A 20883-nucleotide genomic window follows, 5' to 3' on the forward strand; every position below is an offset into this window, starting at 1 on the left:
TCCATGTATATAAATTTTTAATGATATATAACTCTGAAATTTATGACCAATTACTTATTTAATTCATGATTATTTAATAAATTACTTATTATCAAAAATATCAAACTCAACATTTATGATAGATAATTAAATTAATTTTAAATAAACCTAACAGCAAAATTTTGTAGAATTGAACAAAACTTTCAAACATTTTTATGCATCAATAATACTTTTAAAAAAATCATATTATAATTTACAATATACAGATAATAAAATTTTGGATTTCTCTTCAAAGCAAGACTGTTTAATAGATTACCTAAGATAAAATCAAAATATAGCAAATATAATATTTATTTTCTTCTAAATAATATTCTAATACTTTTCTTGTAATGAACAAAAACGATCAATTTCTGTTTAAATACACGAAAACAATAATAATAGATTCTTTATTAGTCTAAACATTACTAACTGTTGATCAGAATGTGAGCATCCGTTGTCGGACGATCAAAAGATGGGCCAAAAAGGGGGAGATTTCACGACCAGTTTGGTCTGAAGAACACTGATTTGACAGCTGAGTAGTGATAAATCAACAGTTGATGTTTAACTACGGTTGGTGAATACGGCCGTAAAGATTCCTCAAATATGCGTCATTCGTAATTATAATCGATTAGAAAAAGAAAATTTCTACTGCATTAATAAAAAAGCTTTTAATTAATCTACCTCTGACTCGAAATAGAATAGGTATTTTCAAAATTTCGGTGATTTTATCCGTTTATGGTAGTTTCAAAAATAATCAGAGATTTATCATTGAATTTTCTACCCGCAAGGCCTTTAGTTATTTTCATGCTAAATGGAATTATTTTCATATCCATATTTGGCAACACCTTAATGTTGACTATTGCATTCCAAAACAAAGCAGAAGTTGATCAATTATGGCTCACTGGTTTCACAGAAACCCATTGAAAGCTACAGCTAAAGTTAATTTTGAGTTAAAACTTATTGTCAGTGACTCTCAAGCAGTTCAGATATGTAGGTGAGTCCAAAATGTTTTCATTGTATAAACGCGTTCATGCATTGCGAAATTATTGCGTACGATCAAATGGTGTGTAAACATTGGCATTTGAATGCCAACAATAAAATAAAAACGAGTAATCTCTTTTTACAAAGAAACTTCATCCTCTATTACATTTCTGTGCCAACAAGAAATTTATCCATTTTTAAAATCTCATCCTTGGATTGTAGATTTTAGAAACACTTAAACAGAGCATTTTGTTAATTATATAAATATTCATATATTGTATGGAAATAAGTTATAAATAAAGTGACTGAAACTTTTAAATTTACATACAATCGAAAACAAATATATGTACTCTAATAATATTGTGATCATAGTACTGAATATGATAGTGAAATATCAGTTTAAATGACAGTAGCCTGCACAAAATATGTGATCTGTATTTTTTTTTTTTGTAATATTATTGCAGTTGTAAAAAATAATTATGCTGCTTCTCATTAATTGCATTAGAGAAGTTTTTTAATTTATTTTTGTAGAATGACTTCTAGCACAATACTCATATCCCTCGTACAGCATATCTCATACTAATTCAGATGTTAAGTTAAAATAAGAATTTTATTTCCTCTTCATTTGTCATATGATTTTTTAAACTCCCCTTACCACAAATACTTCTATATTTTGCAATATTAGTAAATGAAGTGAATGTGCAAATGTAACTTGATTTGAAGCTTATAATATTGAATTTTTTTCCTACTTATCCGTAATACATAATACATCAGATTCTTACTTTCTTTTCTAGTTTACATCTTCACTTGGTTTTGCTGTTGTTTGTTTTTTATTGTAAATGGGATAACAGAATTTTTTTAAAAATCAGAAATGAGGTCGCAAGTAGAAAAAGCTTAAGTATCTATTTTATTGAACTCATTTATTTATGATAATGGATATAAATACATGAACTTATTTTAGAAACTTTTGTAGTTATTTTAAAGAATATTTTTGTTCTAAATAACTACTAAGGGCAATTTTTTATTGTCATTTTTTTTTAAGGTGCTGCACCTCTTCTCTTCATTTCTAAAAGTTCTCACCTTCAAAATGTTTGTGAAGCACCTTGGTTGAAGTTCCTGTGATTTGAAAATTCCTAAAATGTTTTTTTAAGATAAAAATGTGTGTTCCATGCTTTTTTTAGTTAATTCTAGTTTCATGGTAGCTATTAAAGTACTCTGCTAATGAGAAAATGAAGCTATATTATAAGTTTATTAGTAATACACTTAACCCTAAGTTGAAAAGTAGAAAATAGAATGCACTAATGACCTGTTTCTCGTTGTGAATCTCAGATTATGTTTCGTAGAGTTCTCCATCCCTGTTTATTCTAATAGGAACATCCCTGGAATACAATATGTCTGATTTCATTACAAAAATTACCTGAGCAAAATAGTGCATACTTGTAGAGCATACATAGTGCAATGGACAAATTGAAAAAATTAAGGCTTCAAATTTTTTAAATTATATTCATAGTTGATTTCATATACTTTTTTTATAAACAATTTGTTATATGTAAAAACAAAATTGCATGGTATTCTCAATACAGCACTCCTCCCAAATTACACTACATGAATACCCACTAATAGAAAGTTTAAAATGTCAAAATAGTTACAATCCAATGAGATAAGATGTAAAAGATAGAAGAATCAAATAGTAATCTAATCAAAGCTAAGATATTCATTAAAAATATATTAGAGATCATTGCTCTAATTCATAACATTATACTAATAATAGACAAGACTTGTTTTTCTTCCCATCTGTTCTTCATTTGCACTTGTACTGCTGAATTTGTTACCTTTTTATGTGTATTTAAAATTAAATAGAAAATAATGTTATATTTCAATTACAGAAGTGTTTTAAAATGTAAATTTAATATATTTTTAGTGAATTACGTCAAAGTAGAAGCAGACTGTTAGACCTCCTGTCTGATCCTAATAATGATACTGCAAGTTTTGATGCTGCTTTAGAAAGATATCTCAGTTTCTTACATGCTATGATTGTTGCACCAGATGAAAAGGGTGGTGAAAGTAAGCTTCGATATGCTACACGGTTTCGTTGGACTCAGACTTTGCTTAGTAATACACCTATGTAAGTGTAAAAATGTGACTTATTCTCTGTAGAACATAGTTGAAAATGTTCTATAAACTTGCTGATAAAGCATTAATATTGTTAATGTGATATTTTTCATATATTCTCTATTTTAAATTTAACTGATAGCAAGTAATTAAGTTTAATTGATAGCAAGTTGTCAAGATAATTACATGCTAATAATAATTTTTGTCATATTGGGAATTTAGACACTGTGATCTGAAAGAAGGGCAAAAATTTAGAATATGATATGTATTTGTATAGTTAAATTAGTTCTTAATTTTAATATAAAAAAATTTAAAACATTAATTTGAATTAACTTATTTTTTTAATTAATATGAACTAGATAAGTTCATGAACTAAAATAAATAAGAAAAGTTAATTAAAGTAAAAAGAGAATTAATTTTAAACATGAGCTTCTATTTTGATATTCAGTGCTGAAATGTATTATTTTTGCAGTTTAATATATATATTTATTTTGTTGCAACCCTAAGTTTTCTTTTTATGCATACTTAACTTTGGAGACTAAAGAGAGAGAGAATCTAAATTTTGCAGAACAGTAAATTGTTTGCCATCTGAGATTAACATTCTATTATGAAGCTATTTTATAGCTATAAAAAGACTTTGTAACAATATTGTGAATTCTATAAAGAGTGATGTTCATGAATTATTGATTATTGTTGCATGTAAATGAAAATTGGGACTATGTAATATTAATATGTTTTTGAATTGACAATAGAAATTAACTGAAGTTCCTTAAAAACTATGATAAATTGATGATCAGAGAATGAACATGTATTTTATTAAAATAGCTTGTGCTTATTAACTTATCACTCACTGTCCTTTTTCTCTGTTTTTATTTTATAAAAAAAGACAAGATTTTCTGTTAATCAAAGATATTTTTCATGTTTTAAAGATTGTTATTTCAGCTTAGTAGCAGTGTGGTTATATTAATGTAGAGAGCATATTACTTATTCATTATGCTTTTCTGCTTTACAGAGCTCAGCAAGATGCAGTGTTTGAACTTGTATCTATTTGTCAGAATGTTGGAATATGGCTTATGAAACATGCTGCTATGATAGCTGGTAAAGATGAGTAAGTATTTTCAATAACACTATTTTACTTTAGTTAGAATTTTTCTTTCTTTGTATATCATTTAATACTATGCGACTATCTCCTTTTTAAATCATTGATTTATAGATGTTAAACTCATTGTAAATGCCTCATGTAATATTTAAAATGTTTTTAAATGAAAAATATGAAATATCATCACAGTTTTTTGGCAAATTTTCATATTTTTTGATGAATATATTTTATATTGAAAATAAATTTTTGTAATGTAAATTATTTTAACAAATTTTATTGTATTGATTGTTTTTCTCTATTTTCTTTATGGTTTAGTTCATTTATCACCTTTCTGGTAGAATGAAAATACATAGGAATTTCATATTTCTAACTGGAAAGAGAAAGATAGTTTTAATGTCAAAATTATCTACTGTATTTAAGGATTTATGAAGAATGTAACATAATTGTGACATACTGAGTATTGCCATTTTCTGTTCATGATGTTATTTGATGTATTAGTACCTAATAAAGTGTATTTAGAAAATATAGAAATTTTTTTAATTATTGTTTCCAGTTTATATTATCTATTTCAAAATTTGTCTCTCAGGAAAGCTTAAAAATATGTAATTTAATATTTTGGTTGTCCAAGAAATTAAAATCATAACATCAGTTTAAATTTTGGCACATTTCTAATGATTAAAGTTTACATTTTCAGATAGTTAAAAATTGTTACATATTATGAAATTCTTTTTTAAAATAATAAAAAATATTGATAGAATTATTGATAATTTAAAAATTTATTCACAGTTCTGCACACCTTCCTTTTATTGCTTACTTTTCCAGATTTATTTACAAGTTATTATTATTCCAAATAACCTACTTTGTAATATTTCATTTTTTCTTAAATTTTATAAATCCAGAATTACCAATTGTTTTGTTTGTATCATGCCAAAAAAAGAGAGAAAAAAAATTGCATATCATGCCATTAATATTAATTATCAAACTGGTTGAATTATGTGGAGTAGCAAATTATGATTTGAAACAGGCTGGATTTTTCGATCAAATGTTTTTATAAACAATTATCAATATAATAATGTTTTTATAAACATTTATCAACTATCAATATTTTTATAACTTATCTATATGTCATGTAATTTTTCAATGCCTGATTTATCCCTCCCATAGGATTAGTATGGATGAAGCCAAGGAAGTTCATAAGTGCTTGCGAAAAGCTGCTGGGATTTTCTCTGCCATGCAGGTTTGCTCATTTTTAATTTAAAGTAAAAATAACCAACAACTACTGTTTTGATTTCTTTTATTCAAAGATCTTCTTGGATTTATTTGTTTTAGATCATTTATACAATAAATGCATATTTTACTTCATTTTTGTTTATATTAAATATTTTTATATTATTTTACACTCATTATTTAATTTTCCTTTGTGATTTTCTTTTTTAATTTAAACTGAGTGTGGAGAAATCTTATTATGAAGTAGTGATTAAAAAGTAATGCAAACATTTATTGTCTTGAAAAGTTTTTCGATAATATGCTGAGTCTAATTAATAAAATTACTTCATTAATAATAAAAAAAGCCATGACCAGATTTAAATGAGTGTGATATAATTTATGTTCCATATGTGGTCTTAGGACAGATTCTTTTTATAGATGGCCACTACATTTAAATAGGACAATTTAAATAATAAAATTAACTTGCTAAAAGTATTTTTAGAGTTAAAAAAATTAAATAACTGTTACATATTATGCATATCACTGTTTTGATTGACTTTATTTATGCTATTATCTTCAATCATAATGGAAACTTTATAAATACGTTATGAGAAACTTTGGTGGTTTTTTCCATAAAATTTTGAGTAGTTGATTCTTTAAACCTTTTCATTGCCCAAAGCACTAACTCTTTATATTTTTCTAAAGAAAATTTTTCAAGGTAAATATCATTTATGTCTAATGAAATTATTGCATTATTATCATCTTATATTTAATTTTTTTCTACCAATGTATTATGGTGAATTATGTTTTAGTGCTAGTTTTTTTAATGTAATAGTAAAGCTAATCTTGTAAAGTAAAGCCTACTATTTGTTCTCCTCTTATTTTAAATTCAATTATAATTAAAAATTCCTGTGGTATGTACATAACATTTATCTGTTTTAAATCAGTGGAAAAATTCAGCTATTTCATATTTGAGGTACTTAATAAGATAAGATAAACTGGGACTGGATGAATATTTTGAAATAGTGTCATCTTAGTTAATGAAGAAAAATTATTTATTAAAGGTTAATTATTATTTTACTAATGGTTATTACTTTCTTTATTTTTATTTTTAAACAGGAAAAGTACATTGGAAGTTTGTTACTAAAAACAGAACCTGCTTCAGACCTGGATTCCTCTGTTGTAAATGCCTATATCAGTCAGTGCACTGCTGAAGCCCAGGAAGGTTAGCCAAATTTTGATGTTGACATTGTTTATGTTATTTCCTTCTTAATTTTACTAGTTCCATTTTTCTCTCAGTTAATTTATATTCATTGCAGTCGTTTTCTTTTTTCTATTTTATTCCACTTTGTTTTCCCAAAAATGTCGAGCAAGTGTACCTTCAATTTCTTTTCTCTTATACTTATAAGTGAACATCAATGTATTTTTATGCATCCTGATTATGTAAAGTTGGGAAGTTTTTATTACAAAAATTTGATCTGTTTTAGAAACAATATGCAGGCGTTTACACATCGAGCCATGGTTAATATAGATGAAAATTAATAAGCTTTATTAAATTATATTTTAGTTCTTTTACGCACTCTATGAAATCTTATTTTAAAACAAAAAGCATTAAAATTTCAACCAAAAATAATTTAGAATGTTATTTATGTAGATAACATTTCATTTTTAATCTAAATTCCACTAGTAAAAACAATTAAGTTTTTTTCTTCCAGCAAATGTTTAATTTATGATGCAAATCACATTTATATTTTGTTGCTGCTGAATATTTTTTAACTCCTTTGAAGGTGTTAGTCTTTTTAAACTGAATGCTTTTTTTATATATCAAATACTATTTATAAAATATTTTTACCTATACATTAATAGATAATTTTAATTTCCATCCATGTAACAAATAATTTTAACTTAATTCACTACTTTTTATCTCACTTATGTAAGGCTAAATATATATTTTTTAAAAAATTTAAAACTGTTTTCTACTTTAAATGTAAAAAAAACAAACAAAAAAAAACTAAGACTTCCATTAGAAAATTCTTGCAAAAGGAATTTCGAATAGAAGATGAAACCTATTTGTTGAAATATAGTGAATCTATCTTGCAACTATGTTATATATATTCTATATATATTATCTTTTCATGTCTTAAAAGCTGATAAACGCCTCTTATATATGATTGCAAAGTTTTACTGTTGAAAGATACAAACCATGTAATGGAAGATTAAAACTCTGCCGAATTCAAAAATTATGAATAAAATGAAATGTTCCTTTAATATTCTTATCTTCGTTAGCTGCTTAAATATAAGTGGTTTGACTAAGAGACACTTCACAGAAAATTATGTTAATGCTTTAATCATAGACTAATGCTTTAATCATTAATCATTTTTAAAAATATAATAAAATGGGACATTCAAAATGTATAATTATTCCTTTTAGTACTCAAAAGTCATGCAATGAAGAAAATTTACTTTTGTGTTATTTTTATAATATGAAATTCTTCCTTAAAATAATTAAATATGATGAGGAATGAAACAGCTTGATAAGACATCAAAATTAACATAAGGAATATGAGTTGAAATACATTTTCTAAATTGGTTACTGTTTCTTATAATCATGTTAGTGGTAATAACTTAATTTTCTTTAAAGGTTGTTTGGACACCTCTGAATCTAAATTTTTTTTCATTGTTCATAATTAGTAATTATTGAATTTAAATATGTTGCATGAATTCATATTTATCTTTTTTTAGGCATATTATTTATTCGTCATGGCATTTGTTTATTTAAATTACTATCTATTTATTTCTTATTCAAAAAATGTTTAAAAAATTGTGCATATTTTTTAGTTACCATTGCTCGAGCCATTGAATTGAAACATGCCCCAAGTTTGATATCTGCATTAGCAAATGAGACATCTAGAATGTATTCCGCTGGAGGTAAATATTTTGCAATATATTTTTGAAAATTCATAAAATTATAAGATAAATTTTTACCAGACTTTTTAGTTTATTTTAGGGCTTTAAAGTCATTTTTGTTTTAAAAGAATCATCGAATTTATAGTATTTAAGAGGAAATTTATCCTTGTTATATATTTATTTCAAGCATCTGTGAACAACTGACTATCTATAATCTAAATAATGTTACTGAGCATATTGTGCGTGCTTGCGCGCTCTCTTTTTCTTTCAAGTCTGTTTCGCACATTTATAAAATTGGCAAGCCTAACTTTTAATATCTCAATTATATTTCTGTGCATTGCTTAAATTTAGAGACTCATTATTCATTTTATGTTTCATTATCATGCTAAAGAAGATCACTGGTCGTAATAATTTAAAATATGCTGCCCACAGCGTATTTTAATCACTGCTAATATTTCAGTTTACAATAATTATGCAACTGTTCATCTTACATTGTTCTTTCACTGATTTTAAACCATTGATTTATTCATGAATTCTCTGTGTATCATGTAAATGAGTTTGTATAATTCAGAGTGTGCAGAAATAGCTGGTTTTGAGATGTTTTCGTATTATGGATTTTACAATGCAGACCTATTCTCAAAATTTTCTAAGATGTGCTTTAATTATGTTACAGATTTTTTTTTAAATTTAACTTCTTGGGTTTAAACAGTTTTATTTCATGGTAAACGAATTACATAAGGAAAAAAGGAATTACATAAGGACGAATTACATAATACATTCATTCCATAAATTAAGGATAATTCAGAGTCACGCGGAAATCGAACTCTAAAATACATATATCACCCGTAAATTGCTACATGCATCTTCAGAAATCATATGCAAATTGCAGGAAGCCACCAGATGACACCGATAGTACGTCACAATGACGAAAGTGTAAGAGAGTGATGTATAAGGAACACAGGCAAAGAAGTAAAATGGTTCGCATGCGCTTTATAAGCCTTTCAGTGCAATAACCGCATAATTATGAAACAAAGGACGCATTTGGATTATTTTTTACGTCGTAGAATTATCGGCCGTCTTGAATGTGGGTGTACCCATCTCGAAGTATCCGAGTAACGTGGAATCGCTCAGAGTGTCATCTCCAGGCTTTGGCAACGATTCCAAGGTGACGGTAATGTGAGTAGACGTTACAGCATAGGTCGCCGAGTCACAACGCCGAATGAGGACCGGTATTTGGCAGTTACTGACAAAAGAAACAGATGGAGCACAGCATCAGACCTTTTTCGTCAGCTCTCTTCAGCCACTGGTACTACAGTTTCAAAGCAGACCGTGTGCAAACCCTTAGGACAGATTGGTCTATATGCTTGTAGGCTAGTCAGATGTCTTCCAATTACTGCAACTCACTGTCCCTGCGGTTAGCCTGGAGTAGAGAGCATTATGGACAGCGCAACAGTGGGCTTGTGTGATGTTTTCTGACGAGTCCAGGTTTAGCTTGTAGTCTGATTCTAACGGTCTTTCATATGGAGAGCGCCAGTTACCCGTTACCACCAAGAGAACATCATTGAACGACACCGTTACGGTGGTGCAGGCTTGCTCGTTTGGGGAGGAATTATTCTGGGTTCCAGAACTGACCTGCATGTTCAAATTGGAACCATGACAGGCCAAATGTATCGTGACGTCATTCTGGAACAACATGTACGTTTGTTTCGGGGCGCAGAATTCGTGTTTATGGATGACAACGCCCGTCCGTACCGTGCAAACATCAAACGAATGCCTTCGATCGCAGGATATCCCCCGTATGGACTGGCCAGCATTCTCACCGGCCTTGAATCCAGTAGAGCTGTGTGGGAGATGCTTGGTCGACGAGTTGCAACCCGTCAACCACCTCCTACATGTCTACCGGAATTTCGGGGAGCATTGCTTGATGAGTGGTGTAATATTCCCCAAGAGTAGATCGGTAATTTGATATTTAGCATGACTAGGCGTTGTACGGACTGCATTGCATCGTCTGGGAGATATACTATGTATTAACCATCTTACCAACCATGTAATATTGTTTTTTGTAAATAATTTTTGTAGTTTTCTCCAGGGAGCAAAAAATCGAATTTTTATTAATGATATCAAACATATAGCATCTTTTTTGCTCTTTACCTTTTGTTTAATAAATAAGCTTTACAAATAAGTCAAATTTGTTTTGCTTCTGACTCTTTCTTTTCCTAAATTTTGCATTATCTTTAATTTATGAACATGAGTGTATTTTAAGCGTATCTCGTGTATATTGTTCATATGTATATTAACATTAGCTGTAAAAAAATTTTATGTTTTTATTTTCACTGTGTTTTGTTGATTAGAATTTGGATTTTTCAGCTAACTATTTGAACAAATTAAATCCCTCCAAAGTTGGAAAATGGAAAAAATATTTTGAACTGAAAAGCACTTTCTATCTTGCCTATGTAAGTCATAAAATAGATATTTCCTGCATAGATTATTTAGACTTCTATATAAATTAATTTAGATGAAGGGAGATTAATGTAAACAAACATTATTATTGCAAATTCCAACTAATAAATGAAAGTGAAATGTTATATGCAAAATTTTTGATATGTTTATTTTTATTGATTAAATTATGTACAAAAAAATTGCAAACTAAAAAATATATTTTAAAAGAAAATTCAAAAAGCTGTTTAAGATTTTTAAAAAAATTTCCACACTTATTATAAGAACATTTTTCCCCCAGCCCTAGAACAAAATGGGTTGTGATCTGTAGAGATAGTAAAATTTTTGCATGAGGGGATAGGGATTTTCAAATATTATTTAAAAAGATAAGCATAATGAGAATTTTATTTTTCTCAGCATTTCTGATTCAAATAGTTTTAAAAGATATTGCTGGATCTCAATAAGATTCTTTTAAGTGTATATGAGGGAGTAATTTACAGAAATGTAAATTACTCATGACAAAAGGGGTGATAATTTGTTTTATATTGTTGGCTATATTTACAGATAAAAGAAAGCATTTAAAATGTAAAGGAATATTAATTGAAATAATTCACCCATCCATCAAAAGTCTTGGAAATTGACAAAATTTTGAAATTAAAATGCATGCATTTTATGCCTAGTAGAAGAGAAATTTCATTCCAAGTCCATTCTTTTACTGTGCCTTTTATCTGATAAATTTGTTAGTTTGAAATGCGATTCCCAGTTGTTTCTTTTTTTCTAACAAATAAACTATTATGTTCGTGAAAGTGCACTTAAATTTGATTCACAGGTGTATAAAAATTGGTGTTTATGAGGGAAAAAAACTTTTGTAAACATTAACAGTGAGTGAAATTAGACTATAAGTTATTCAATAGTTCTTTGAGCAAGCTCAAAATATTAAATTACGGGGGTGAAATGTTTAAGAATTCTTAACATTTTAAATGCATTTATGCATTACAGCTTAATCCAACTGCATTTTATCAATTTCCTGTTTCATGCCATGTAGTATAAAAGAAATTTTTCCTTCACTGGTTAAAGTTATCTGACAGTAATTTCGTATAGGATCCATAGTAAATTAACTTATTTAAAATAGAACCAATGAAGTGTAACAACTTAATTTCATTCAAATGCTGTTTCAGAAATGTGCTCTAAAATATAATATTCCGATGTAAAAGCTCTACTGGATTAAATGTCTGTAAATCTGAAGTTATGTATTTGCCAGTTTTAAGAAATTATAATTGGAATAGTTGTTATATATTCAGTGCTACTGTTTTTGTACAAGAGGAAATATAAATTGTTTCTTTTCTATCTCATTATTATTGTTGTTGGTATTACAACCTGCTTGACTTTTTTTCCTCCTTTTCTCTACATATTACTACTACAGGCTTATTGTTATTCTGGTGAAAATCTACTGGCTCAGGAAAAATGTGGTGATGCCATAAGATCATTACAAGAAAGTGAAAAATGTAAGTTTTTTTTTTTTAAATATGGTATTGATTATAGCAGTAAAGTTACTTAAATAATTTATCTTCATTTTGAATGATTACACCATATATTAAGTAAAGGATACTCAGTTGTGATCATTATGCCATTAAGCCCCACAAATCAGCTAAAGAGGGTATTAAATGAATTTCATTATTTTATGTCTTTTGTTTTATTTTATAAACAGCTAAAAATTATGATGAGATTTCTACCACACTTACTTTACTACCACGCTTCTTTACTTATATAAAGTTGTTCAAAGTATTTAAAAAATGTGAATATAGAAAAAGAAATAATTTAAAAAAATAATTTCAAAATAAATGTGTAAATCATTTCTATTTTAATTTTGAAATTCAAGAAAAAAATTCTATTTGCTAGTTTTTTATGAAATCTTTCCCCCACTTAGTTCTGAAGTGCAATCCTGTACATGATGTAATCATGAAGGAATATTTCTGTCTGTATCTGTTTGTATTTGAACAAATTTTATGCTTTCTCATAGGTTATGCAACTGCAAATAAACTCTCCAAAGAATATGTTACTTTAAAAGGGCCAGGAGTGAGTGCAAAACCAGATAATCACCTTTTTTTTCGAAAATTGGGTCCTATTATTAAGCGCATTCTTGAAAAGTGTGAAAGGGAAAATGGATTTATGTAAGTTTTGTCATGAATTTAATTATGTCTTATTGAAAGAAAATGAATAATAGAAATGATTTCCAACCCTAAATTTCACAATTTAATTGATAATTCAAATAAGAATACAGTCACGGTTAATAGTGTATGTCAAAACTTACGAACACTGAAAAATTCTTTGTATATAATTACTGAAATTTCCAGACATTGATAGCAGACATCTTATTCTCAAGAGTAAACATTCAAGTCAAAATGGGTATCACGTTGTTTACTTTTTGAAAGAGAAATCATGTGATCACGCCTGCAGTGTTGCCAATTTCTACAGCTAAATGACGTGTTTTTTTGGGGGGGGGCGCATAAGAGAAATATTTATATTGATGCTTTATCTACATTGTTAATCGTGAATATCTCTTGAGACTGCAAATCCCTTGAAAACAGTACAACTGTATTTTTTTTATACACAAGATAATTTTATTTTAAAACAAAGCAAAAAGTGTAGTGAGACAGAAGATTTGAAGCATTTATGGATAGAAAAGCATTTGAATATACTTTTCATGAACTAAGCATCACATATTTAAGTTGAAAAGATTTAGATTTAGTTTTGATTCTAAAATGTGGCTAAATGTTCTTTCTGTAAAAGGTCAAGGAACTATTAAAGTGTTTAATGACTTATTTTCAATTGCAGTTGGCAGTTCAATGTAAGTTTAGATTGTACAGATCTACTTAACTTTTTATATATATAAATTAATGAAACTGATTCATGAATATTTCTTCAAGTTAAAAATAAAACATTATTACTTCCAAAATGGTTTTTAAAATCATTCATAACAAATCTAGAAATTGAGTTTATAAAATGCAGTTATCTCATCTGGCTGGTAAAAGGACTTAACTATAAATTGTACATAGCAGGGCAGCTTACATACAGGACCAATTGAAATTACAAACAGAAATACGTAAAATCACAAATTTATTGAACGCGGTTCTAAAATAAAATTGTGGTAGTATACAACTAGCATTAAATAAAAAACATACTCATCAACAATTTTTAATATTTTTTTAACCCTGTAAACTTAACAAACACTCCCAATAACTCCATTTGAAAGTCATCATGTGGTAAATTATCAACGGAAGAACTGTTTTGTATAAATTTGGCTGATAACTAATTTTGTGTGTGTATGTTTGGTATTTATTTATTATGTGATTGGAATTAGATAAATGATGAATCGATAAGTTAATTATGTAATAAATGAGTAAGTTATTGATTAAAGGAAAATATGCCTATGATGCAAAGCATTTTACTTGCTACTTTTTTTACACTCTGTTTTGAATTTAGATCTCTCCTTTGTGTTTTCTCGTCTTGACCATCTATCACTGTGACTTTTAATTCATAAAAATTTATTACTGATAATTGCATACTAATTTAACAGGATGGCAACAGAACCGGGAAGTCAGAGATGATAGGCAAAAATCAGTGAAATTTGTAAAAAATATCTAAGAATCAAGAAAATTGCCGATGAAACCATTTGGCGCCAAGCATGCGCGCAATTGGGGGGTCCGCGCAATCATTTCTGTGTGTCCGAAGCCGAATGTCACTAAAACGATTATAGCAATAGCAAGCCGGGGCAACTTTTGTACAAAATAGGCAACTCTTTGAAATTTCATGACGATTATGAAACGTTTGGAAAATAAGTAATTTTGAAGTGCACTTTTCAATTGATTGTTTATTAAAGGAAATTGCAAATATCTTGCAAATCAGATCATAGATGATGCCATTTCTTATTATCAGAGTTCATGCTTTTTTCACTTTTATTGAAGCATCTTTACTTTCAACTGAAGCGGATCTGATAGAACCTACAGAACATGCACTGGGTGCAAATGAGTAAAGAATTAATAAAATTTAAATATAAAATTTATTTGTGTTTTTTTTTGTTTGTTTGTTTGTTTGTTTTTTTACTGAACAATAATTTATGCTGAAAAGAATTAAAAAAAATTCTTTAAATTTGACTGTCCTTTTAAATTGTCAAATTATTATTTTTTTTTATTTAAAAAAACTGTATTCTGCTATTGTACGCTATTCTACTGGATTTTATTTTCCATAATGCAAAATTGCTATTTGAAACTTCATTTCAATAAAATTTAAACAGTTTGAATAGTTCTGAAGTCCAAAATCAATTTAATATAGTTTAATGGTATCATTGATACGTCTTTAAATCCCTTATCTTTAATATTGTGCTGTTATTGAAATTTTCGTTTAAGTTTCATTTATTTATCAATATGTTGCTTATAAATCTTCCTAATGTTTTAATGTTCATTATTGATTCTTTCAAATCAATTGTCATTTGAAAACATTAAGTAAAGAAAATATCTTGGTGTTTTTTTTTATTGGTGATTAAAATTTCTTAACATGTGGATTTCTTTCTAGAAATAGAGATAAATATTTTGCTTATTTATGTACAGTATGTATTAATAAATTCTTGTATGAAGGGAATTATGGAATTTCTTTTATGAATCTTTGTATTTTTGAGTTTACTATTTCTTGACATTTGGTCATTTAAAAAAAATACTTTAATAAAAATATTCCTTTCTACTAGATTCCATCAAAAAATTCCTGCAGAACCTGTACCTTTAGAAATAAAGGCAACCTATGGATTAGTTAGTCCAGAAGAGTTCCTTTTGCCCAGCATTAATAGTCTTTGGACACCAGTTGCATATGCTGCCTTTGACTCATCAAAACATAATCCTAATGATGCTGCACATTCTGTGAGTAAAGAATTGTATTTGTTAAACTTCTTTAAATAATATGTGTATAATGTTTTAATTATATTAATTAAAGACGTTTATTGAATTGCATATTTAAAAATTTTGATTAAAAAGATTCAGTGGAACATTTTTGCACTAAGGAATCATGATAAAAGTAATTTTCTAACATAAATTTTGTAAACTTAATAGAAAAATATTCAAAGTGTGGCATAAACTTTGAGTAAGAAAAATATTGTAGCTTTTTTAATAAAGATGTAACACCCTGTTTAGAAAGTGTTTCTGTCAGGTCCTTTTATTTTGATTGGCAAAAGTAATAAGAAAATTCATTTTCATGTAAAAGTACAACATTAAAGTTATAATGATGGTAGATGTTAGATTTAATGAAATTTATAATTATTTAGATTTTATGAAAAAAAAATTTATGTTTTAGTTCTCTGTATAAGTTATTCAGTTTAATTATTATTATTTTTTTATTTTAATGTCGAAAGAGGAGTTGTGTTGGTAAAAGTTGCATTAAAATAGGCTGCCAGGTTCATTTCTATTATTATTCATATTTTATACATGACAAATATTTTGATTTGAGAATTCTTAATAAATTTAAATATTGTTTCACATTTAAGCATAATCATTATTAATTCACTAATTCTATGATATGTCTTCTTGAGTATATCATACCAAAATATCTAAAAAATTAGTATATAAAGTGTGGTGTATATATATAGAGAGAGAGGAATAATTAGATATCATAGTTTTGGATTGTTTGTTACACCTTCCATGTGTGTAGCCTTGATCGATGAATGAAAGCAGAATAGAATTTGTTTTCAACAATAGCAGGATTAATTGCGAAAGTAATTTGAATGCAAGACAGTTAGCACAATTACATATGTATTCCCTAGTAATGTATGATTTTTTAAATGTAGAAATCAGCTATGAAAGCAGAAGGTGATTTGCCGCCAGTAAAGGAAGCAACTTTTCATCAGTCAGCTCAGGATCCAAAAAATACAAGTGGCTGCGTTTTACAGTGAGATATGAAACTAGAAAATACTGTATTTTTATACTTCTTTATATTTATTGAAATAGTCTGTCATATTAGTTTTTGGATATCTATTATTTCTTGGATTCCCTGTGAGTTAAATATGAGCTATTCAGTTGTGACTTTCTATTTCTTTGTTTGAATCCTTTAAGAAATTTTTATAGACAATAATAAGAGTAGTTAAAGTAGAAAGAGAGATCATATGCAAACATTATGAAAATTCAAAAATTTTAAGTTTTTTTTTTTTTTTTTCTTTAACTAATAATTTTATTATGTTTATCAGTTAAAATTTTAGACTTTATTTCCAAAACAATTGTAAGAATAATCAAAATGACTCAATTTAAATTTCAATAGAATTGATATTTTTTTGTTTTGTATTATTTTTATTGAGACAGTTGTATATTTTTGGAAAATTTATATCGTCAGCCATTTATTTTTTTTAATTATATAAAATTATGTTGTAATTCCTTTAAAATTATGTTTGCAACATTGACTGTCCTGTAACTTTGGTGAAAATTGTTGATACGTACATGAAAAGCAGGGTATCAGATAATTACCATCTTATGTAATATTTTTGTGTGAGATAAAAAGTTAGTTTTGTTAATATGTTTGTGTGTGGGGAAAAAAATTTTTTAATGACGCATTGGGTAACTTAGCCATTAGTTTATCAGTAAGATATATTATACTTTTGTGTCGTTTAATATTAATTTTTATGGGTGCTACTAAAATACAATTTTTATAACCTTTTGTTGTTGTTACTTGATTTCATTAGTTTATTTGATATTTTATTTTCATGCATATGTTTTCATTGATGTTTTGTTCACTTGTAATCTTTTATTCGTGTCAACAATTTTCTACATATTATGCAAATATTCTATAATAATACTTCGTATTTCTCCATAAAATGAATAAGAATCCATTATTTTAACTAAGGTATTTATAGTTGTGAAAGATAATCTTTAAGCTAATTAGCTTGCAGGTCTCTATTTTTTCCCTCTGTGATAAGTCATGAAGCAATTTTTCAGCTTTTGCTTTTTCTATTTTTAATATTAAATAGTTAAAATCAGCCTTTTTTTAAAAAAAAAAAAAAAAAAAATGCCTTGGTATTTGGTTTATTAGTGTAAATAACATTCCATATTTGAAGAGAACAAAAATATCGTGTAAATGTTTTCTAATGAATGAAAAATGTTTATACTTGATAAATAGCCAAGAAATTCTTTTTTTAATTGCTTTAAGTGTGAAGAATTTATTTTATATTGCACTAGAAGTAGTTTACATGCCTAAGATGTCTTTAAATTTACATGTTGAAGCTTGAAATGGTGATGAGTTTGGGATGTATATCAACAAAGGAGGATAGAATGATTAAAGACGTGTCAATCCATTTGTAGTTATAGTATTACATTACCGATGAAATTTACACATTATTGATGTTTTTTATATTTAAAAATTAATGTTTTTATTTCTTGGAGGAAGATACTATAGAAACATAAGCGGTGGGCTTAAATTCAAAGTGAAAATGCTGCATTTCGAGAAAAATTCTAGTCGAAAGTGCTTTTCGAATGTACTGAAAATTTTACATTAATTTCTTATATATAGGTAATAAACTTCTGCTAGTTTCTTTAATTTTGCTATGAAACATAGATCTGTGATGGAATTTTTTTTATTGCAGAAATTCATTGATTTTATCAGTTCAAAAGATTTACAATTGATTATCTATTTTAAATCTCATTCGGCATAAGGAAAATTAATATTTGAATCTGCACTTTACATTACTAAGAACAAATTTCATCATTTCCTTGTTGTGTCATTGGAATTTATTAACGTTAAGAATGATTATTTTTTTTAATTCAAGACATAGTTAAAATGGTTATTTGAAATGTGAGAAAGTTGGTATAAAGCTTTTGCATTTTTATTCTTTATTCATGTACAATAATTTAAAGTTGCAGATTCATATCTGCTCAACATGAACCAAAATATTTTGAAGGGAAAAAAGTTTCTGTTTTCGTATTTCACATTTATTCATGAAAATTTAAAGTTTCAAAAGTTAACAAAATATGATTTTCAGAAGATGTATTTTAATTTTATTATTTGTTTTTATTATGTTGATTTTTTATTAATTTCAAAGTATTCATGTGAATTAACTGTATGTTCAAATGTGCTAAATAATTTTTAGGACGAAATTTTTCATCTAATTTGAAATTTTGAAAATATTCTGTAGATAGTGTAAATTTTGAAAATTGAAAGTTTTTTTTAATGTTTTGAGTCATTTTATTTGTGTGAATTTTAATATATTTAAGAAAAATTATATGCACAAACACTTTGTTGCTAAATAATAAATATATATTAAAACTTTTTGTCGTTTTTATTTTCGCAACTTTCAATCTTATTTAAATAGCAATATCTTCTTATATTTGATCGTATACTGAAATACAGTAAAACATCAAAATCGGCCAGTCAGTAAAGAAGTTACTATTAGATTATTTATTCTGAAAAATATATAGGGTGATTTGAATATCATTGTATAATCTATCATAGACGATAAGAAACTAAATAAACCAGAATCACAGAAAAGTATGACTAGTAAAGGTCAAGTGGGTGATCTAGAGGGCATTGTTCTCCCCCATGTGTCCATTGAATTTCAATACTACTCCATTGAATTTCAGTGTTAATTGTTTAAAGTTATAGCTCATTATGGAGAACATACAGCATTTTATGAATCCTGAGTCATATCCCTTGTGTATGAGCTAGTTGGCAACAGTGTAAGAGCCGCTGCATGATTGTAGGTGTTCGATACAGTAACACGCGTACTGTATCGTTAAATGTTTATATATGTACTTTGGGATATTCTGCAGCATGTACTACCATAGTTTGAAGTATTGCCATATAAAGAATTTTCAACCATTATTGACTTTTATTTCCTCACTTTTGTGTATCCTTTGACTTATACTGTGACATTTCTTCTTCGGACTTATTTTTGTACTTTCCACCTCCCTTTATATTCTGCTTACTTAATTTTGACCTAATCAGTTTTCTTATTTTCTATTACTTCTAATGTCTGTTATTTAAAATACAAAACTATGGACAAATAAAATGTTTTCCTGCAAATAGGATCCCAGTGTTAGTCCTAGTCAGGGTTATTTTTTCCAATGGACTTATTGAACTATAGTCCATAGCCATAAATTCAGTTCCATCTAAAAACTCACTCTGCTCACTTTATTTGAATTTTGTGCCGAAAAGTTTATTTAATTATTATTTTAACTATGTTAAATATAAATATTATTAGGTTATACAACTATAATACCATTGATTTTATAATCTAATATATAAAAATGTATTTTTGCTTGTTCATACCTTATGCGCTGCCGTACCGTTCAACCGACTGCGATGAAACTTTGTCAACTTATTGCCTGCACTTCCGCGAAGGTTATATTTTAAAATTGACAAAAGACATTCAGTAAACGGCCAACGACACATGTCATTGGGATTTAATCTCTCATATAGTAAAATTATTATGATTGATACCAATTAATGTGAGTGAAATGAAATCGAAAATATATAGTGCGAGTGCTAATTTTTTTCTTCTCATAAATGAATAGTCATCTATGCAGGATGTTGTCATTCATCATACTTAATATTTTATCTGCGGCAAACTGCACATGTTATTCGGAGTTTATCTCACGTGTATAAAACAGAGTTATTATTATCCATGCCGATCGTCATATATAATGGAAATTTTCCAGTGCAAACAGTAATTTTTCTATTTATTCAATGAATCGACAAATGATATTTCGGTTATGCAAGCGTATATCGTGTTGATTGCTTCAACAAAATATATGCCCCCAAATATTCGTCACTTAATAGATCTACCAGCGTAGTACGTAGAAAGCCAATTCGAGCTTCTCAAACAAATGAGGAACAACAAGCGAGCAATAAAGCAGATCTTTCACGAATTGAAAATTCACATGCTTCCGAATCTCAAGATCAACATTCGGCGAGAATCGAAAGGCAACCTTTATATGCTACCAGATCACGCGCATCACTATCAAAAGGCTAATATGCGGCAAAAAGCGAGACAACTATTCTTAACAGAAAGTTGATTGGAGAAGATGTGCTCATTCCAAGCATTCCCACCTGCATGTCCTTTGATTTAAAATGACTGCAATCCCCCTTTCGACTTTCAT

General features: G+C 27.6%; 1 protein-coding gene across 1 annotated transcript; it reads left to right on the top strand.

Moving 5' to 3' along the window:
* Positions 1 to 866: 866 nt before the first annotated feature.
* On the top strand, positions 867 to 18906 carry LOC129958080 (BRO1 domain-containing protein BROX-like). Its single transcript, XM_056070261.1, has 11 exons — positions 867 to 1012; positions 2921 to 3124; positions 4124 to 4219; positions 5375 to 5447; positions 6536 to 6641; positions 8255 to 8344; positions 10691 to 10776; positions 12183 to 12264; positions 12780 to 12930; positions 15501 to 15669; positions 16590 to 18906. Exons 1-11 carry the CDS (start codon positions 912 to 914, stop codon positions 16692 to 16694), a joined length of 1263 nt encoding a protein of 420 aa, XP_055926236.1. The 5' UTR covers positions 867 to 911; the 3' UTR covers positions 16695 to 18906.
* The last annotated feature ends 1977 nt before the right edge of the window (positions 18907 to 20883 follow it).

This window comes from Argiope bruennichi, chromosome X1 (assembly GCF_947563725.1).
Source record: "Argiope bruennichi chromosome X1, qqArgBrue1.1, whole genome shotgun sequence".
NCBI classification, from domain to species: domain Eukaryota; kingdom Metazoa; phylum Arthropoda; class Arachnida; order Araneae; family Araneidae; genus Argiope; species Argiope bruennichi.